This window comes from Amphiprion ocellaris, chromosome 19 (assembly GCF_022539595.1).
Source record: "Amphiprion ocellaris isolate individual 3 ecotype Okinawa chromosome 19, ASM2253959v1, whole genome shotgun sequence".
NCBI lineage: Eukaryota > Metazoa > Chordata > Actinopteri > Pomacentridae > Amphiprion > Amphiprion ocellaris.
The window spans coordinates 4,633,814-4,656,702 of record NC_072784.1 but is presented as its reverse complement, the minus strand read 5'-3'; the positions used below and the strand labels follow the sequence as shown (position 1 = coordinate 4,656,702).

The window sequence follows — 22,889 nt, the reverse complement described above, 5'->3', positions numbered from 1 at the left end:
AATAATTAATTTCAGTATTGTATCTGATAGTTTCTCTTCAATGCATTGGAATAAACCGCCATGAAAGCACATAAAAACAGCTTTTTCTCATCTTTATTAAAAATAGCCCATTAAATTTCTCAATAATTCTCAATATTTGACAGAAATAAAACATTTTATATGTATTGTTTTTAGCTATGTTGCCCAGCCTTATATCAATGTTGTTATGTAACTCTGAAGAAAACAAATACAAGAAAGCAAATAAGGGTATTTCCAAAAATGTCTATTAGTTTAAGAATTTTGACACTATAATATAACTAAGCCAGGGTTAAGAAACTCGACAGGAAAAGTTTAGGTTAAATTGTAGACAGACTCCTCCTCAGTAAATTAAGACCCCGCTGCTCTTTAAAACATTGTTGTCCTCAATTGTAAGTGCAGCAAGTGTAAACTTTCAAATGAACATAAAGATGAATCCCATCATAACTGTTAAATTATTTGTGCTGAAAGCTGACATGTAAGCTGTTTTTTTTTTTTTTTTTTTGTTGCTATTTGTCTTTTTGCTTTTGCGTTCCCACTGCTAAACTTGCAGTCTCAAGGCAGAAAACCAGAGGAGTCATTTGAGATGCCTGCAGAGGTGTGTGTTGAAATTCTCCTCTTCGTCCACCAGGGGGAAGTAGTGGCTTTTCATAGTCTGTCAGAGCTGCTGTCAGTTCCAGCTGCTGTGAAAGACCCACAACAGAGGAAATGTCTGTTTCTTTGGTTGAGTGAAGTGGTGGGAGCTCATCCCCACTGTAAGACCTCAGCAGGTGGCAGTAGTATGCTCTAAAACACTCATAAAGGCAGCAATATAATCTAATAGAAGACACTGGTGTACAAATATAACAAGTGCTGCAATTAAAGCTGCGAGTGTCTTTCTTTTGTTACTTCCTTACATGACAGAACAACACTGACAGGTCTTGCGTTTGGGTGTATCGTCTCCCTCTGTCTTACTAGGAGAAGGTGAAATATCCAGCTTGGCATCACCCTCCTCTGCCTGGACTTTAACTCCAGCTCCATTTTCATCGAGTGGAATGTCTTGAAGCACTTCATCTTCCTTCCCGGCATCTTGCTCTTCTACCTGGTCTAATGGTGATTGAAGTGGAGCAGACGTTTCAGGTCCAATGACATGTTCCTCTCCGTCCTCAGTGATGATTACTCGTTCCACAGTGATCTCGCCTTCCTGGTCCTCTTGGCCAGTTGTAGCATCGGTGTATCCCAGGAACATGAGTGTGACCGGGCCTTTCTCCAGCCTTTCATCTTCTATGTGATCTACTCTTTCTGCATTGGTTTGAACCACCATCAAGGTTTCCTCATCTGTGTTTCCCTCCTCTAGGGTGCACTTCTCTATCGTCAGCTCAGCTTCCTCGTGGTCGCTTATGGAGCTGTCTGACTGCTCGTTATCCCCGTCGTCCTCCTCTGACATGTCAGCGAAAGACGGGGCTTTTTCCTCTGCATCGCTGTTGTCTTCTACAGCGTCTGACCTGATCTCTTCTGCGTTTGGCACGACCGTGACCTCCTCTAGTAGCACTTTCATTCCAACGCCATCGATGACGTTCAAGATCTGACCGAGCTCTTCGGGCGAGGGTTGACCTGCCGGCCCGCCGATAGCGTGGATGCTTTTCCTGCCGTCATCGAAGACGGTAATGGCCTTTGGAACGCCAGCCGGTGCAGACACAGGGGACACTGACCTGACGACAGTGGCACCTGTCTTGGGGTCTCGCTCTACCTGCACTGCCAACATTCCCAGAACTGCAAGAGACAAAGAAAGTTGAGTTTAAGTTAATAAGATAAAATGCTAGAGGCGATACATCTCTCAGGGCCACATTAAAGATATGTATAATTAAATTCTCCACAATTTAAGCCATTTCTGGCCAGATGAGGTTCTTATTTTTGTCTAATGAAACTTGCCCTTAAATGTGTCATGGGCCTGGAGGTAATTAGGAGGTGAGAGGTACAAAGGTTAAGGCCAGGTCAGAAAGAGATCCTTATGTAACTAATATGAGCCGACACAACAGAAATTATAGGGGCACAGTGAAAAATGCAAAAAATGCAGCACACTTTTTTTTTCTCCACACAGCCCTCCAGTGGGCATAAAAAATTAACAAACAGAAATAACAAGTGGGCTAAATATAACATTGTTCTCAGGCCATTCACTGCATTCCCATCGTTAAATTGTACCCTCTGGGCTGAACTTGGACAGAGCAGCATTAAAATAAAGGGGGCATCATTTGCAGCAGAAGAGCAGACAGACTAAAACAAATAACTGAGGGTAGACTCTTGCATAAATTTCTGTTTTATCAACATGTAGAATTCTCATTTTCAGCTGTAAACATTTTGATCCAAGTGAGACCAAGGGGACCGAATGTTTCAGTACATGCTACAGACGAAACACACAAAACGCTAAATTCTGACCTTCTGCAAATTTATGACTGACCACAACAAAGTCCATGCTTGTGCCTCACCTGATCGGCCATCTTCCCCACTTTCATGAAACATCCTTTGTGCCATTTATAACGAGTGGTGATCCACAGTTTCTTTGTTCACTAAAGAGAAATGAGAATATAAGGATTAGTTGTTTTTTTCTCAGTGTGAACTACAATTAGTAAACTAAAATGCAAGTTCTTTTATTTTGACATATGTGTGGGCCTGCTAGTGTTGAGTCTGTCACATTACTAATTGAAGTTCTATTTGATCAGCAGCAGTTAACAGGCTGGGGGAGGAGTGTCTTGCAAAGCTGTTTGTTAGAGTTCTGTTGATGGGTGGTCTGCTAATTATAGCAATGGCAGCAGTTTTTACAAGAACTGCCCCCTAATTGACCATTTTTTTTTATGATTTGGAATGTGCACAGTTGTTCTGGTTGTCCTTAAAATAGCCCTGCAGTGGAAAATGACCCATTTACCTCACTGACAATGTGGTTGAAGATATGTTTACAAAATCATCACACTGCTCTGACTGCTAATAGCCTCTAGGTGTCTCTGTAGACAAAGAGCTTGTACAGGGTGCTTGGTGGGAAATCGAATCAAAGAAGTAGTTGTTTGAGTTTTATGTTTTTTCCATTCACGAATCAAAAGCAAACCCACTCTTCTGATGCTTTGAATGTGATATGAATGAATGAGTGGTTGGGAATGTAGCTCAAGGTGAAAGAACAGTTCAAAACCTTGCCATTCTTAGAACTGAATCTACAGTAAAGAAAATCTGGAGTTAGCTCCTCTCTATTTCCTGGAATATCCCACGATGATGCACTGCACACACTGAAGTTAGCAATCTATCAGATGTCTACTGTCTTATATTAGAGCTGGCTGTCTGCTTAGACTCTCACACCCTTTTCGCTCTTATTTCCATCCCAACATTTCTGTAACTTTATCCGCAAAGTGAAGATCGGCTAAAAGGAGTTGGGATAAATCTTTGTGATAATGGTGTTGTTGGACAGCAGAACGTGTCACATGCAGGAGGAACGTAAGTAATGTTGTTACAGAGTAGATCTGCTTCTCAGCCATGACTCCATTCTGTCACACTGATTTAAATTCTTCTTCTTCAGGCAAAGACTGAGTTATGGTAAATTATCATCTGCCAAGAAAGAATAGATTCAAGGCAGGGATAGTGATGAGAGTGACAAAGTGGAGATGGGAGCTGATGGTGAGCTAATGACGGCTACAGTGCAGCTGACTCCTTACCTTGTACGTCCTTGTCAGTGGCAGCCTGTGGGTAAAGAAAAGAGACAATTTAAAGTGCTCTCCATGGTCAGACACTTAAAGCAGACACTGAGTCTGCAAATTTAAACTCATGCCTCCCCCCTCCTTTCCCTGAGCCCTCCGCAGTTCGTGCCCTGCCATAAATATTTCACAGACATCATCAGAGAAGTGTTGAACCAAGCTTAGTCTCATCATCTTAAGAGACGCTGAGATTATTTTGCCCAGCAACCACTTCAGGCCTGCTGCCGGTTGCCGGCGTGAGACGGAGCTAAATGTGGGCTGTGCAACAATGTGGAACATTTGGTGGAGGTTAGAGTTCACATAGTGTAATGCTTTTGCTTATTATAAGAAGAAAATGTGTTTATACATACCTGATATATAGGCTAATGTAAATACATTAAATGATGAATACAAGTTGACTGTAAAGTACACTTTCTAAGTGTATAATAATCATCAAAATAAGCATCATGTTATCATTTTTCACTGAATTTGGCCTAAAGATCTTGTTGGATTTAAATTTGTGTGATTTAATTACTCCGCCAAGGAACGCGGCAGAGTTATGTGACAATCCGCGTACGTTTGTTTGTCTGGATCCATGGATTTGTTAAAATTTCGGTGCCATTGTGAGATAGCGGCACGGTGTCACTGTAACTGTTTATTTTATTTACCTTTATTGAACCAGGAAGTACCATTGAGATTAGATATCTCTTTTACAAGGGAGACCTGGCGAAGGTAGCAACCATACAAAATTTAAAAAGGTATATAAAATAGATACATGATCTGCGAATAAACAATAAACAGTAAATCAGTAAAACAGATTGACAGCTATTTAAGGACACTAACCTCTCAAGAAAAATTATGACAACAAGTGAACACTGTCAGCTGCCTGCTAGTGATCCATGATTGTGATCCTACTACTGGCTGAATGACAGTAGATTATTAAAAATTATGTTATGAATATGGTTTGTTGATCTAAACTTGCGAAAAATTGGGCATTACCAACTTGATAAAAGACGAATTCATTCACAAGTTGCTATATGTTCAAGGTTGTTCTTTTTTTCATTTTCGTTCATACTGTACTCTAGAAACATCTGCCTGTCTGTGTGTTCTGGCTGTAGCGGTACAATTGATGGAGGCTGTGTTACCTTCTTGAAAGACCTCTTTTCTGGCGACAGCTGTCTCCTCTGTTTCGTCCTTTGGCGTCTTTTGACTTTTGGTTTGTTCCTGACACACACACACACACACCCATGCACACGTTGCAACAGACATCATATGCATCAACACAAAAAAAGAAGCACATTAGAGCTCATAACATAAATGATTCAGAGCAGTGGACCAGGAAAAAAAAGAGACGTGAGCTGTGTGTGTTCATGTCCTAGACCTAGGCTATAATCCATTACATCAGCTGTCACATGGCTGCCTTCTGTTTGACCTCATCATGGTTAATAGAAGTGTATCTATGACAAAAATACTGTATCTCAGCTTCAGGGAGATTATTCACATCTTTAGAAATGGATGTGTTTTTCCGTGCATATTTGTTGGTTTCTATGCCAGCAGACTATAGATTAAATTGCTGCCATTCTGGATCTTTCTGAGGATGAGTAAGGCCAGCAGGCTGCTGCTATTGTCTGAGAGTGACAGTGAAAAGGTGTCACAGCTCAGCGCCACAGCCCTGAGACCCAGACAGCTTGCTCGATACGATCTGTCACCCGTGCCAAGCTATGGCCTGAAACCTGACAACACCTATTTTGAAACACTTTCAGCCTAAAACGAGCTCTTCTAGCTTTAACACCAGAGTAGCTCCTCTCTATTTGTCGAAGGTTACTTTAGCAGTTTGACATTTGGGGAAATTCCTGCTCTTTTGCCAAGAGTTAGATATGAACTTTGATACAATTTTCATGCCTCTGAAGCAAATATTAAGCTACCACTAGCAGCTGGCTTGTTTAGCTTAATGTGGGTATGTTGTAGTCCAGCATTAAATGACACATGAAAGATGGGCATAGCCTCTGGGTCTGAAAAGTGAAGCCAACCTGGAAAACTTATATTCTTTATACAGCCTGCATGGGGCAAGTATGTGAAGAACAGGAGGTCCTCGGTTTACAACGTCCTCGACTTATGTCGTTTTGCCATTACATCAGAACCAATTACGGGCCAGTCCTCGGTTTAACGTATGCCGTTTCGTCGTTATGTTGGAACTAGTTCAGTGGAATGAGTTGGGGCAGATGAATATTGTACAGTGGCACTAAAAGACGACTTTGTTTATATTTGCCGCCACATTGGATTATGCTACATTCGCTAACTTCATTATGGCTCCTAAGCCTAAGTCAGACTTACAGTTTACATTTTCGCCAGTATTTTCCTACCGAGTTGTGTTTCAGTGTGAGCTGTTTTAGTTACTGTAGTTGTACAAATATGTAAACTGATTAATATCGTGATGCAGTAACGGCTTTGTTTACATTTTCACCGGAGTTCCGACTTGCGGCGAAAATCAACTTTCGTCACACCATAGGAACGGAACCCTGACGTATGTTGAGGACCCCCTGTATATGAGAAAATGAGCCTAATTTTTACCTCATTTGTTACCTCAGATTTTGTTCATGAGTTTATGGTCTGAATTGCTAGTTTCAAGTCAGTTTCAATACAAAATGATATTCATTTAGTAAATTATGGTGTCATTTAGAAGAAAATAAGTTTGTTTTCGACTACAGGAGCTTTTGGGGCATTTTAGGGCAGTCAACTCTGAGTGCGTTCCGACCACAAGGGTTAGGAGACAAAAAAGCGAACCCTCAGGGGTAGGTACTTCTGACTGGCCCTGAATCACCACTGTGCCGGTTCGGTTGGCTACATCCAACTTTTATTCATAGCCAATGGGTCCAAAACACAACACTGCAAAAAAAAAAAACCTGTGTACTCATACACTTTAGAGATGCTGGTAGGTAGAATTCAATCGCTTTTTGCTGCTGACTGTATGATTTTAAACTGACTGCACAGACATGAGAGTAGTGTTGATCTTCCCAACATCACACAAAGATTAACAAAGCTGAATTATGAACAAACAACACGTCTAAGCAGAATCTGTCAGTGTTGCCTTCTTTGTAGGACAGATTGGTTTAACTCTCCATGGAGAGAGTCGAAACACTGCGCCAAGTGTGTCTGGTGGGTGAGTCCAGGAAAAAACTAATGTGTAGTTAAATCAGACAATACCGTGGTCTCATTTGGTTGAAAATAGGAAAAAACAGACAAATTCTGCCTCACATGTAGCTGCCAAAAAGATGAAGGGAGGCGTTGTTGTATCTTGAGGCTAAAGTCATTTAGCTGCAGTGGAGATGCTGTGCCCCTGCCGCTAGCAGTGCACACGCCTGAGGCGGCGGGTGGTTGGAGAATGCAGAGATGTGTTGCACGCTGTTTGTGTGGGAGGCTGTTACAGTGTCAGTGATGCAGCACGGGGCTACTGGCGGCATGGATAATGCAGGTTTTTATGTGTTGTTTGTATTCAAAAGCGCATATCCTGCAGGGAACAGTGAAGTAGTTAATGGTATGCATGGTGACTCAGTGAACAGAATCCCCATCCACTACTAACATAATGTCCTGTTTCGACTTCAACACTCCCCCTCCTGCATCTTCCCTCGGTTAACATTGCTTTATTATTTTCAGAGCAACCATTAAATTAATTTCCTCCTGCAGGTCAGGTTGACATAGTAACAAGGAATCTCTTTTCTGCACATCAAATATAACATGTAACTGAAAACACCTTGCCTGTGTGTTGCTGGGAGTAAATCAGAGCCACAGTAAACACTAAAAACCAAGTGACCCCACCCAGAACTTTTGAACTCGATGTCATCTAGAAAGCAGCTCAGCTTGGCAGGCACAAGGGATGACATGACGTGAGGGTGGGACACACCAGTGGTCAATTTCTAACATGAAGCAGCTGGAAAAAGGGAAAAATGAGGAAAAGAATAGCTGTGGATCCCTGCTTCAATTTGCACTGCATTTACAAAAAAAACTTCAGTACTAAAGGAATAAGTCCACATTTTGGGAAATATGCCTTTTTGCAAAGAGTGAGATGAGAAGATAGATGTCTTTCTCATGTCTTTATGGAAGCTACGGATCTCTTTAATCATTAAATAAATAAATAGTATGCCAACAAGTAGTAGTAAAAAATCTATTGTACTGTCAGCTAGTTAGATAAATTATCATTACTATCTAAAGGGACAATTCACCCAGATCACAACTAAAGTAACACTTCTCTCACTAACCACTAGAGGTAGCTGTCATCGACTGTATGTAAAGATGAACAAACCCTCTGTCACGCCACGAGTATATTTCCTGAAGAGCAGTTTTGAAGCTCAGTCGGCAGTCACTGCTGTCTTGACAAGTGCCTGACTCCCCCTAACTCTCAGCTAATGTAAAAACGAGAGGTGAGCAGAGGTGGCCCATGCAGATGTCTCTGGGCGATGAAATGTTCTGTGACGGCAGCAACCTGTCAATCAGAGCAGCCATTCCCTTAATTATACATAACTTCAAGTCTTAGTACTGCTTAAAGGGGTGAGTTATACAAAAAATCATTCCTGTACAGTTGAATTTATATAGCTATAAAGACGAAGAAAATTTCTGTAGCAGGCTGTAAAGCTGAACATTTTGATGTATTTATCTATCCATGCAGATATAGTGGTTTTGACCAGGTTTTGCAGTTGTAGAAAAATGCACATTTCCCAAAGCTGTTCTTTATCCAGATACTTTCAGTTAGATATCACATGTAAATTAGCTTCAACTGGTTTGCTGTTGCAGTGCATTTTGTTAGCATCTAGGGCTGCCACAATAATGATTTTCACTACACAATTATCATGGGCAACAGAACTTTTAGATATTATTGGGATGTCTGTTAAAAAAACTGGAGAATAAAGCAATTATACGATAAGTCAAGAGTATCTTTCATTTTGTTTATTGCATGCTTTGTGTTTTGCTCATTTAAAGACATATCATGTTTCAGGTTGACTTTGAGATGCTTTCCAAATGATTTCCTGTTTAAAAATTTAAAAAAAAAAAAAAAAAAAAAAAAAAAAAAAAAAAAATATATATATATATATATATATATATATATATATATATATATATATATATATATATATATATATATATATATATATATATATATATATATATATATATATATATATATATATACACACACACACACTACTGTTCAAAGGTTTGGGGTCACCCAGACAAGTTCATGAAAACTCACACTTTTATTCATGTGCTAACATAACTGCACGAGGGTTTTCTAATCATCAGTTAGCCTTTCAACACCATTAGCTAACACAATGTAGCATTAGAACACAGGAAATGTTCCTCTGTATGCCTAAGTAGATATTCCATTAAAAATCAGGTGTTTCCAGCTAGAATACTCATTTACCACATTAACAATGTCTGGACTGGATTTCTGATCAGTTTAATGTTATCTTCTTGAAAAAGCTGCTTCTCTTTCAAAAATAAGGACATTTCTAAATTACCCCAAACTTTTGAACGGTAGTGTATATATAAAAGATATTCATAGCTATTATCACATTACCCATTATATTATCGACTACCACTTTAAAACCTCGAGTTTAGAATTTAGTCGTTGCTCTCTTGGCCTTTTGAAACACAACCTAATAAGCAAGTGGTGGATCTGAGTGAGAGTTTTAGGACATTACAGTGCAGTAGAGACCTGTAAATCCCACAGTCGCCACAATAATAATACAGATGTGTTATACTTTATTATCTTTTCTACTCTAAATGGGACCATAATTTACTAAATTTACATCTTGATGCATTAAAGGAAACTTGAAACTAGTGTTTTTGTTGGGAAATGTTCACTGAAGTAACAAGAAAAGTAAGAGGAAGGGTAATTTTCTCATAGACTTCTCTACAATCAGACTCTTTTTTTCCAATTAGAAGAGTCACCCCCTGCTGGGTGTTTGAAAGAATGCAAGTTTTACTCAATTCTGCATTGGCTTCACTTTTCAGACTCAGAAGATATGTTGATCTTTCATATAAAGTCTGTTTCCTGTACATAGCCCTTTTCAGCAAAACCTGTGGCAGACAGGCAGATGAAGACTCTTGTATTATTATCTGATCCTCTCTAACCTGTAGGTGAGATAGATGCAGACCTGTTTCTGGGCTGTCTTCCTCCCTTCCTCCACACTCTCTCCTCAGCTTCTCCTCGCCTTACTGCTGCCGATGCCTCTCCTGGTGACAAGAGGAACAGTTAAGTCTTTCAAAGAGAAAAGTTTGAAAGCAAACTTTTAGAGCTTCTCTGTCTTCCCATCATGGGAAGAGAAGGCTAATAGTAATGCAGCTGATGCGTAATCAGTGGGAAAACTCTGAAATCAGATTAGAGAGCTAGGATTTGAAACAGATGATACAGCAAGATGTAAAACTTCTGTGTTTCCTAGTGTTTCAGATGCTTTGGTAAGCTTCAGGGCTTTTGGTTCAGCAGAGAATTTGTACTCAGTCCCAACTTCCTGCTGTAGCTGTAACAGAAAATGTAAATAAAGCAGTAGATTTTCTGCTCCAACTATACAAACATGTTGCTATAAAGTGAGGATTGATGACTTACCCCTCACATAGTCTTCTTGTTAGTTACTTCTTAACAGCAAAATGCCTTGAAACTTGAATAAATCCAAAAAAAGCAGGCTTCTGTGAACTGAAGCAACACCAGCTGCTGTTATTTCTTCTACTAACACTGGAGAGAACTTGATCCGAGAACACTGTACATATGGCCTCTGGTTACACCCGCTTTTTAATATCATTCTTTGGTAACACCCCTTTGCTGTCATGATCCCCAAAGACAAGGACTTCTTCTGTGTGAAAATAGGACTGCTGAGAAAGCCAGAGAGAGAGAGAGCGAGGGCAGATATTTTTAGGAGACGTGACCGACAGATTAAAGTGTGGCGATACAGCTGAGCAGAATGCAGGGATGCCGAAAGAAATAGTTCAGTGACACAGCACGCAGAATGCATGTGGACGCTGTATCCAAACTTAATGTAAGCTCTGAACCTGCTTAGGTCCACTCCCAGCTTTCTCTGTCTCCGGTGAAGTGGGTCACTTGTGTTTGGGCTGATTTTACGTTGGAGGGAGGTCAAGCACTCAGGCCCTCAAACCCTTCATTTCACAGACCACTGATTATTGGCCAGAAAGTTAACTGGGGAATGTTCTTTGCACGCTCACTTCAGGCAGTGCAGATCAAGTGAGACCATTCCACTGAAGTGACATAAGACAGTGTTGGTGCGGCAAGATTGTTTTGACGTGAGTTGAAAGTTCAGTTGGTTTAAGGCAGACCGAAGTGGACAGTAAAAGGGTAAAAGTAAAGAGCGAAAGAAAAACTCTCACCATATTGGCTTGGAGCCTTACTTCTCTGCCTCATGCATGCTTTGAATTAAACTGAAAGTTAGGTAAACATGTTCCTTTAAAGATAATTTTTTTGGCATTTGCCTTTATGACATTCAGTCGGGTTCTGACCAGCCAGGAATCAAACCAGGATTCGCTTCTGCAGTTACGCCAAATGTAGTATGGACCCTAAGCAGTTAGCTATCGGGTTGCCTCAAGGAGACAGTTTAAAGAAAACATATGGAAGAAATGCAACTACAGGGGGTCCTCAGTTTACGACCTACGACGTTTTGTTGTTACGTCGGAGCTGGTTACAAGAAGCTAGTTGGGGAGCCCACCGTATGCCGGAATACCAATAAACACCCCGCTATAGCAAACTTCAAAGGACTAAAAGTGAAACTTCTCAAAGTGAATCACTGGGTCTCTCCATAACATATTGTACTATCAAAGTCCCCTGAGATGATTTATGTTGGGAATTGACACTATATAAGTAAAATTGAACTCAAAGCAATTCTTCTTGCTGTATCTCACAGATGCATCTAACATTAAGATAAATGGAACACTACATATCGCACCTGCAAGACATAATACACCTTGAATGTCTTTGTCACGTCTACAATGCTACACAAGCAGCTGCATTTATACAGCATAAAACAAATAACCTTCAGTAGCATTTCAAGCATTTTGTTGACATCTGAGAAGCTTGTTTGCTGTACTGTAATGTCCCTATGAACTGTCCTGTGCATGAGAACTGAACACTTTGGGGAAAATTTGTAAATGCAATTTGATTTGCGTTACCGTTTTTAAAGTCCTGTCTCAGTTCAATATTCACTGTGTGACAGATGTAATCATGTGATGGAATATTACCACGAGACTCCGTCAAAAGCGTGACTGTCACACAGGGAGGATGCCGTGAGTTCGTTAGACCGTTGACACAACAGTTTAAACCCTGGTCCAGAGGCACTGCTTAACAAATCTTGAAAATTGTAGCCTTGTAATTTGCAAATTGTATTGTTTCAAGTCACAATTTTGATTTGAAATCAGTTAATTTGTCAGCTTTATAGTACATTGTTGGTCATTTTCTCATTCAGCAGTCAAAAAGTGTGCAGGGGTGTTTTTTAATCACTTTATTCATTTGTACTTTTTGACAATAAGAAATGATGGAGCTTTTCTTGCTATTACGACATTTAATTGTATTTCTACTGCACCTATCTGGAACATGTCTGCATACTCACACCACATTTTGCCGTATGTATACATCTGTAGATGTATGATTGAGGCTTTATTCTTACTGTCTAGAAATCTGTTGAAAAGACCATTGAGTTATTTTGTCTCACAATATAGCATTTTCTGATTTCTATATGGAGCTATTAAGCCCAAGCACAATTTCTCCATGGTGTTAAGATAACAAAATGTAAAGTAAATGTTTAAAATGGGCCAGAAAGTACAGTTTACTGATTATAAAATAAGCTCAATCATTTCCTACAAGCAGCAGCACACACAGTTCGGTAACTATAGTGCTGTTTTTAGTTGTAGATTCATACACGCTTAGTAGCAGGACATGAATGAGAGCTAGAAAGGAAATTAAAGAACCCATATGATGCTTTTTGGGGGTTTGCTTTCACTTAGTTTATTCTATAGCTGCTTTTTTTTTTTTTTTAACATTTAAAAGGTCTTCAAACTTGCAAAACCCAAAGCTCACGCCAAAGCGAGTCATCGTCTCCCACAGAAAACCTCTTACCTGTGTGGAACGCCTTGTTTGAAGTCCAGAGTCTAACTATAGCAAAGTATATATCCCTATACTCCTTTGCTATGTAGACCTGGGGTTAGGGCACGCAATCACCTTTGCCTTGCCAGCGGACCAATCAGAGCAGACTGTACTTTTCTGATGGGGATTTTTAAAGAGACAAGAACTAAAACTAAGACAGAAGGAATGTATGAGGAAAAATAACATGTTTTGGAAGATTAAAGCATGTAAACATATTCTTGTAGACTCTTAAAATAATCTATAATGCAACAGTGTGCATGTAAATAGTGGACTACAATTAAGGTCTTGGGAAAATGAATGACTTTCATCAGGCCATACTTTGCATCAGTTCTTTACTGGTTGGTTGGTTGACAATAAGACTGATATAGATTATGAGCAGCTTTATCATTTTAAGTGCATCATTTAATCATTTAACCACACAGACAGTCTGTTCACTGCAGCCGGTTTCATCATAAGGCCTTTCAGAGTTCACTGGAAGAAAAAGGTGACAAGGGCAACAATCTTTGCCGGTGTTCCTCATCTCAGAGATGGCCTTTCCATATTAATGAGGAGGCAAATTCTTAAATTTATCGACTGCTGGAGGAGCAGACTCACTCAGTGAAATAGAGAGGAGGAGAAGTGATAAACAGACCGTGCTATACTACATAGATATTGATTAGCTCACACCCCGACTCACAGATCAAATATTTAAGCCCTTGCCAAGACCAGGTTCAGCGAGTCTTGGCTCAGACAGACGGAGTGGGAGGAGGTGTGAAGCTGGAGACAGATATAGCTTGCATTCCTCTCACATTTAACTTGCACTCTGAACCTTTTTAAAGCAGTGTGGGCAGTAAAGTGCACTTTAGATCCACCTGCTGGAAGCATGTTTCTTTGCCTGCAGAACCTTACCTTTAAGATGTGGGAAAAAAAGAACAAAAAATATCTTTCCAACTAAGGCTGATGAGAGCATTAAAATATAGATGTCTGCATCGATATGAAGACATAGGCAGCGTTGCATAAAACAGTCCTCCTCAGTTCACAATGCTTTAACAGACTTCCTATTTTTCTCACACATTACATCAAAGCTTCTCACTGCAAAATACCGTCTCTTTGAAGTTATCAGACTTCTACCCCTTTGAGATGTATCATAATCTACCATTAATGACTGTTTGTTAGTTCATCAGAGATAAGGAAGTATCTGCTTCAGGCCCCAGAGGGCTTCCTGATGAGTCAGAGCACCGCCCATCTGGAGAGAAATCACTTCACATCTCCATTTTAATCTGAAAATGGAGTTTTTTCCTGTGTAGTGAAACTCCCTGTGTGCTCTTTTTTGACCCCACATGACAACTTTAGACATGAGGAGGGGATAATATGGATTAGACATGGCGCTGACCTCTGAGCTTCTGAGACCCCAGTGGAAGGAATATGACATTATCAGCATTACACAGGGGATGGTTGTAACAACAGGAATGCCAGTGCAATGCCATAGTTGTAGCAGGAAATGATTTGATTCTTTGCTACCCTATTAATCATCTCAGGAAATTTTATTTGTTCATTTTTGTTCATGCTGTACTAAAACTACCAATTCCATTCATACAGTTGATCGCTGTTGATATTCGATGTCATTCGATGACCTTAAACATCAAATAAAAGTTGCTTGTGAGTAGAATACTTGTGACTTGGCCGGAGTTTTCTATTGCTTTTCCTTATTAAAATATTGCGTAATGAAATCGGTAAATTTTTTTTGAAAAACCCTGTACAATATCAACTTGGTTGAGAAATCGTTTGGAAAACTTTCCCAGAAGAGTAAAGCAGCAGGTTAATGCCCATTGCTTTAGAATCAGTGCATGTATTTGGAATTAAAGTCACAATTAACAAGTCAAAGTGGAGCTGAACGCAACATGAGCCGGAGTAACAGAAGTTGCGACACGAGGTTGAGCTTTAGCAGGAGTTACTGTCGTACAGTTGCGTTATTTCATACAGCTGACAGAACTTTGTCACTGAAAGTCAAGTGATTTGATTCGAACAACAAAGCACATCAGAGATCACAGGAAACGCAAAGATCAAGTCTAATAAGGGCTTTGACATGTAACAATATCCGGCGAGACCACAGGTGGGAAGTGTACCTCGTCTTTGCGACATGTGAAGGAGGAGTAATGAGGGCTTGTGTTTGTTCATGAAAGGGGAGCGCTGCTGGGAGATTATTTGAATATGAGAAAGAAGCTCAGTGAGAAGCACAAGGTCACTGACAGCCCCGGGGATCTGCTATCTCCTCATGACGGCAGCCGAAACACACAGAAACACACTGCCTCAGAGTGAGCAAACATGAATATGATACCTTATGTTTGATGCCTGGAGGTTAATGAGATGAGAAATGGGTGACAAGGGGCGGCTGATGCTTTCACTGGCAGAGCAGCCCATGTTTCACAGACACATTATTCTCATGGTAGCCCCGTGGAAAGAGGCTTACATGATGGATGTTAATCATTTGAGACCATACGTATCACTTCCTCTGGACACACAGAGACAGTGAGACGACCCGATATCTGAAGAGCCGCTGACAGAGAGGACGGACACTAAACAGTACAAGGGTGAAGAGGCTTTGAGCATAAAAATGAAGAAAGGAAAACAGATGTGGATTCAATTCCATGGAGGTTTATAGCCCAGGAGAAATCCCCACGGTCAGAAGAACAGAACGGAAAGTCTTTTTGAATCATGTTCAGTGGGCTGACGCAATATTTCTGTGACAAAATATGACTTGATGAGCAATACAGGAGACCGACCCAATTAATGGCAGCCTGCTCTGAGGAATTATTGGGTGTTTTTTAACGAAACAAGATTAAAGTTGGAAAAGGAAGAAACATTGACTATTGCCAAGAAATCAGCTTATATCTGTTGTGTTTGTTTTAACAGGTGGTCTGTTCTTGGACAAAGACATCACTTCAGTGAGGACAACTGCAAAGTTAAAAATCAGGTACGCCATTTAATTTTGATAAGCACAGAATCAGAACTTCTCGATTGTACGTTGTACAGCTAAAACAAAAAAAGTCCCGCTTCTTGAGGATAAGAAGTAGGAGGATTATTTTGTTTTGACTATTCGACTGGGACAATACAAGGTACGATCAACAAGTTCCAAGACACTCCCTCGAAATTCTATTCTGTAAATCCATCTGCATTGTGCACTGGATCTCCTCCACTGTGTCAAAACACAAACCCTGAAGTTTGAGTTGCATTCAGCAGCAGAAGCAGATCTGGTTGTAGAGCAAGTGGAGAGCAACCACTTTGTTAGTGCAGGCAAAAGAAAACTTTGTGTTTTCAGTGCACTTTGAGCAGGGGAGGACAACAGTTCAGGTCCTTTTCACCGAATGTTCTCCCTCAGAGGCCTCAGGATGTCCATGGAACTGACTCTGGGGGATGAATTCATGGTGCATAACCCTGTGAATGCCAAACAAAATGACAGACATGCTGTTGGTCGCTGCTGACCTGATGTGCCTTTGACAGTGTTGGAGACTGCAGCTCTGAAAGCTGCTCTTTGGTCTCTGGGTCGTAGCTGTAGACCCACCTTTCATCACCTCTCATGATCCTCCACATGAAGGTTGGATCAGCTTGACACAGAATTAGAATTTTGCTCTCTGTGCAAGTTTAAGGTCCATGGTGAAATCGCACCTGCAGTGGAAATGGAAATTCCAGAGAGTGCTTCAAATGTGTCACTGCAAAAGGAAAATATTTTTGAAAGGAAAAACAGCCAAATTTAACCCCTTGACGCCTATTGACGCGAATTTGCAACATGCCACTTTCATTCAGACTGCAGCTGAGACAGCGTATCCATCCCCCAATGCCGGTTTGTGCATATTCAATACGTACCTCGGAACCTTTTACAAGCACTGGTTTCTGGTAGGACCTGTCAGAGTGGAACCTAATTATTATATATCTGTTATTTTATTATGTATCTGTTCTATGTGTAATAGATAAATTAACAATCTCCACTTATTTTAGCATCAGCTAGAAAGCAAAAAGCCACAAAAAAAGTTCTATTTAATTTTAAAGAAATTCAGGCATCAAGAGGTTAATCAAGTACAGTTTTGGCTTTTCATTGACCGGGCCTCTAAACTTCTTGATCTGTCTGCTGGAGCATTATTTATAGATTCCATAGTATATCATTTCAGTTCCAGCATCCACATAGAAAGTAATACAAGATTAGGTAGTTACTGGGGTACTTTTCATTTCCAGCAACAAAAAGGATGGCCGAATTCCAATGAATCATCTGCTTTTCTCGTCTGAGTAGCATGATTGAGACTGACAGGACGCTCATCCAGAGATGCAATGACCGATAAGTGATGAGTGCGAAATCCAAATGTCATTCCAGTTTATTGCCAATAAGCTGAAATTCTTCCCCATTCCAATTATTACTCTGCCATTGCTCTATGATAGAAGGAATATTTACACCGTTATTATAGTCTGACATACACTTATTCGACATCTATACATTTTGATTTGTGTGAGTATTTTAACTGATAAAACAAAAGGCCAAAGACAGATATGGGAGACATACAAGCAGCTCACCAGCTACAGATCAGCACTAGATTAAGCATTGCTGTCTGTGATTAAAAAACTCACAATTATGTTGATTTTACAGGGTTAATTGTTACAGTCTGGACATTTATCAACACAAAGCACATTCTGTGAAGTAAACAAAGCTGATCACTTTACGCAGGCATTTTCTTTTTCCAGTGGTTTTGATCTTTCTGTTTATGAAAAGACTGTATACAGACATCTGGAAGTTTCTTGTTGGCAGAAATGTTTACTGAAGCTTCTGATGCTGAAAGTGCAAATGAAGCAAAACGAAAACACAAAGCGCTGTGGCACACAGATAGGTAGGAAATTGGTCTCAAGCTCAGTGCTTTTGCTCCGGAGGCTTTTGATGTTAACATTAAGAATGGAAATCAAGAGAAATGATTGTTTACTATGCTGACTTAAGAGTCTCTCCTAGCGCTTAATGCTTCACGGTTATTCAAAACTGCAAGACAAGTAGAATGAATGGTGGATATTTTGGAATTCACAATGTCTCTCTGGCTATTTTACTGCCCAGTCATGACTCATCTGACTCCTGTCTAGTTGGGTAGGAGAGGCTTTTTCAGCAGAGGCAGAGAAAGAAAGAGAGAAGGAAAGGCAGACACATGGATTTCAAAGGCTGTATCACTTACAGAAGGGGAGGCATCTTATCTTCCCCAGCCTTATCTTCTCCTCGGGGGTTCAAAATGGCCTTTTACTGCTGTCACTTCTTTTTAACGCGCAGCTCACTGTTCAGGTCTGGTGAGAAGTGACAGCAAGATTCTGAGTGCCGGCAAAGAGTGGGTGTGAACAGTTTGCGCATCATTGGTACACAAGAGATGAGGCACTGCATGCTTCTGGTTTTCAAAGTAAAATTGTAACAGTTGTCATTTTTTATCTCAACTGTCAGAGCCGCACAAGCACAAAGAAACAGTTTAGGAAGCAGATAGAAGTTTTGTTCACAGAAAAGCCAAAGCGGACTTTTGTTCTGCAACACTTCTGCTGACGTATGGGACAAAGTGTGCATGGATTTGTTTCCAGCTGAGCCAGGTCAGTTTAAAGAGGAGTGGAAAAGCCAAGAGGAAAATGTGTGAGTGTCAGTGAGGACTACAGCTCCTTAATGTGCTGGACCCAGTGCTCCTCAGGCTGGAATCCCAAATATGCAAACCTGATACAAATCAGCCTTGCAGCGGCTAAAATTGATATTTCTGTAACAATCAAATGACTATGCATAATGTGAGACCAGATTCATGTTATGATAAACCCACAGAGGACTGTCACCCTGCTCTGGAGTTCCCCTCGTCTCTACCGAACACTAGCACCTTGTTTTCTCTATGGTGGCAGACGTTTTTTTGAATGACTTAAAAACATTTCACAGTTGCATTTTGGTAAAGTCGCCCTTTACCCTGTGTGCTAGACTCCACATTAATTACTCCAGTGGGCAGTCAGCGGGGACCATTGATGTATTGGCCACTCGAGTGCAGTGGAACAAGCTATAAGCGCAAAATAGCAAATTAAGTTGTCAGCACTCGCAATTAAACATGTAATACTTTCAATGTTGCATGGCAGCAGAAAGAAACAGATGTGTTTCAGCACGAGGTTATCTTAAGCATTTCTTGGACATTTGTGGGTATGATCCTCAACAACACCCTGTCTCTGATTAACGACACATCATCCAATCAGAACCCAGATATTAGCAGGAAATGGTAAGAAAAATGTACATCATAAGAAGACCTCTATCATGTTCTGGTTCAGTAAAAGTAAGTGTTTGCCCGCGGGCCAAAACTGGCCCTCCAGAGGGTCCAATCTGGCCCACGAGACGACTTTGTAATGCATAAAAATTACAAAGAAGACATTAACTGCTAACTGTAAATTTGTAAAACTATAAATTTAAAATAATTTCTAGACCATGACAAGTTGTTTTGATCCTAAAGTAAAATACTAGATTGCTCATTGTTCTTTTGTCATTTTGTAATATTTTGTCTTGTTGTTTTTTCTCTTTTTTTGTGGCCGACCATTTCAGATATATTGTTAGCCTTCAGCGACCCTTCAGCTGGCCCAAGTGGTGCTGCTAAATGAACCAAGCGTGGAGATGTTAAAACTTGCAGTTCCTGGGATGGCCACTAGAGGCTGGCTCCCAGTCCCCATAGACCCCCATGTTAAAATGTTCAAATTTACAGGAGAAATATACATGTTTACAGTCTGGTAGAAAAAGCATTTTTAATATTTTTGTAGAATTCACCCATTTCAATTGTAAAAAAATATGCATAAATAATGGCATGACCACTTTGAGTGACAGGTGGATGTTTTCAAGGCCCACAGAGGTTTGCAATGCCCACCTCAACTCCACTCCCGCTCCACCTCTTTGCACATTTTTTGGATTAGTTGGGAGTTAAAATGAGCGAGGCACTGCCAAAACGTCCATGACTTGAGCCACCACAATGAACTTCAAAACCGCTGTTCAGGGAAACCTTACGCTGATGTTACAGACAGTTTGTCCATCTTTATGAACAACAAAATGCCCAAAATAAATGAAAAATCCAGAGATTACCTCAGAAAAGTGTCAAACAGGCAACAGATCTTCTAGGTTGACCGTAAGGCAGAGAGCGCTGTGTTTGGCACAAAAACCAACACGACAGTTGCTGTGGAGCAAGTACTGAATCTGTGTTTACCAGGAATGGCAGAGTTTTATCATCATGTCCACAGTGGATGTAATTTGTCAGACGTAGGGGGGAAACTGGGTGGCAGCCAAGACTGTCAGCCGCCTCTCAGCTGATACCCGAGAGCCCTGAGGGAGGAGGGCTGACTCAGATCAATATGTTCTGAGTTGGAGGCTTGCCTGTGGCAGACACCCCCACACACATACTGTATGTACACACATGCATAACACGTACTCGCATGCACTCATTCATTAAGTCAGGCATAACTGCACTTCTAGCAAAGTCCTCTCCTCATCGCCTTACATTTTTACAGCCTGATGACTGTTTCCACTCCTGCAGGTGTGAGCATCCATACGTTTATCTGCACGTATACATCATATCTCATTACTTCACATTCTCATGCAGGTACGACCACTTACTGTCTCGTCTCATGTGCATATTCTGTTTATATCTCAGCCTTTGAGGTCCTCCTCTACTGTCAGATGGGTTTATTTCTGTGCGGTTGTCATCTTGCGGCACAGATTGTGAGCCATCGTGTGTGTCTGCTCCCTTCAAAGGCCTGCATGCAGCCTGATGTCAGTGTGACTTACTTCATCATTGGCTCAAATCAGCATCAAAGCCCCAGCAGACGAGGCTGTTGCAGATGGTTGCTGTGTGCTCCGTTGGCTTGTTTGTCTGAGCGGCTCTGTCAAGTACTTGTTAATTAGGGAGAAGGGAGGCCCGTGCTTCCCAGCAGACTGAATGCTGCCCCGTGCAGCCTCCAGTATTTAACCCCTCCCTTCTCCTCAAGTAACAGATCAGTGAAATATGATGTTGCTCACTGTTGCACGCTATGTGCTGAGTACATTTCTGCCTCTCTGTTTTCCCCTTGCTCCCCTGTGCACACTCAGACTTTCTCAAAGCACTCCTCGGAGTACATGCTTCCATGCTCTGATGCACTCTCCCTGTTGCTAGAAAGAAAAATGAAGTACTGTCTAGAATCGTCTCAAATCCTCCTGCAGTCTTTGCTGAGCTGAGGAGCTGCTGTGGGACAGGTGAAGAAAGAGATAAGTCTTTGTAAAGGCCAGATTTATATGAGATGTGTATGCACAAAAGCTATAATATTACTTATTTAGGTTGAACTAAATTAAATATTTAGTGCACAGGGATATATAACATGCAGATATAGGCATACGCATTGAGGATCAACTTTCTTTTGTTTGACGGTAAATTTATAATAGTTTGAAATTTTGGGGAATTTGCTTTTTTGCTTTTATACCAAGGGTTCCATGACAGAATCGACACCACAAGGAAAGTAAAAAGCAGAATTCACCTAAGTTTTGTTGAAATGTTTTCTTGGAAATCATTGTTTAAACAGGACTGGTTTCTTAGTTTACATAGACGTGTATGTGGTTCAACCCTCTGAACCCCACAGCCTGCTTGGAAAGCATGTTGTCTTTTTAAAAAAATGCTAAAATCACACCATTTATCAGAGCAAGAAATTGTAAACACAGAACGAACAAGAAAAGCACTCAGAGAGCGCAGTATTCCATTAAGGCTGTTCGTTCCCCCTTATGGCATTGTCAGAAATGCAGCATATTTAGTAGAAATGCAGCATTTTTTCCCTTGACTTAAATATGTAGCGGGTGACAGGAATTGATGGGACTCGGAAACACCCCCACAATTTAATCAATTGTTCCTTGTATCATTTCCGATGGATAAGTTCTGATAAGTCCACTATGGTGGATTTATAGGGGGATCACAATCATGTGATCGTCAGCAGGCAGCTGATGTAGCGTTCATTCTCTGTGAATTCGTCATTGTCGTGCTATAAGTACACCTTTCATACATTTCTCTATAGTATCTTGTTTAATATGTTATTTTTGAAGGAGAGCTTACTTTGACCAAGAGAATGGAGCACAAATCGTCTCAACCAAGCGGTGCCAGTATTGCACCAATGCTTTGCACATTTGTTGCAACAAAATCAACCTCATCTCCTTCTTTCTCTGCCATTTGGTAAATTTATTCACATACCAGATTTGTCTTTGCTTGTGCATTCTAAAAACCAGACTTAATCTGCTTTTCAACTTTATTTGTTGACTTCATCCTTCGGGTTAGAGCTAAATCCTAGGATCAGAGTTTATTTTTGACCACCAACTCCCACAGGCAGAGGTATTAAATCGCCTGCTCCTCCAAGATTTACGTTCCCATTACAGTCCTCTACTTCATCTGTATCAGTCAAAGATTCCTGATTTGACTCAAGTCAAGCATTTGTTTATCCACGTGACGACATACGCTGCAGTCTCATCATCTGATGAGAGAAGTTGAAACCTGAAGTGGAATGATACTCTTGTTACCAGCCAAGCATTTCCTTTCTGGATGACTTGTGTTTGACGGAGCTCCACTGTTGTGGAAAGAGAGTGACTCGGTCGGTAAAAGCCAATGTGCAGTGCTTGCTGAAAGGGGTGATTAAGTTACTGTAGTCAGCCATAAAGATAAGTTTCAGTGAAACACTTATCCAGATGTTGTGTACTGTCTTAGGAAGCCCAGTTCATTGAACATTGCAACAGTTTCTCTGACTGCCTCTCCACCACTGCAGAATTTATCCTACCTATTTGCTTAGTTAAATCCAGGTGGAGACTTTTTTTTGGTCAGGCAGTCTATATTGTAATCTGAACAACAGCTGAGTGAATAGATGTAACTGAGCAACTGGTCCACTCGTTCAGGGCAGCAGCCTTCATTATGTTCACTGCATCGTCTATTGTTTTACTGACATGACGTCTCATCGTGGCCCCAAGCAGCCGTCGCTTCCCTCTTCCCCTGTGTGATGTTCTTGCTTGTATGATCATCTGGGAAAATTCTGTTTGCAAA

The 22,889-nt window shown here is 40.7% G+C and overlaps 1 protein-coding gene across 7 annotated transcripts; it reads right to left on the bottom strand.

Annotated features, from left to right (window-relative positions):
- Positions 1–75: 75 nt before the first annotated feature.
- LOC111570610 (paralemmin-2-like) lies at positions 76–20,785 on the bottom strand. Of its 7 annotated transcripts, none has more exons than XM_055005477.1 (6): positions 20,630–20,785; positions 9,840–9,941; positions 4,856–4,934; positions 3,693–3,717; positions 2,481–2,561; positions 76–1,767 (listed from the first exon to the last, which is right to left on the bottom strand). In XM_055005477.1, the coding sequence occupies exons 5-6, from the start codon at positions 2,524–2,526 to the stop codon at positions 908–910; spliced, it is 906 nt and encodes a 301-aa protein (XP_054861452.1). In that variant the 5' UTR covers positions 2,527–2,561; positions 3,693–3,717; positions 4,856–4,934; positions 9,840–9,941; positions 20,630–20,785; the 3' UTR covers positions 76–907. The 7 variants fall into 7 exon arrangements, with proteins under 7 accessions (XP_054861452.1, XP_035805503.2, XP_054861453.1 ...); XM_035949610.2 differs by having other exon boundaries at positions 9,863–9,941; XM_055005478.1 differs by lacking the exon at positions 20,630–20,785 and adding an exon at positions 20,459–20,615.
- Between the last annotated feature and the right edge of the window lie 2,104 nt (positions 20,786–22,889).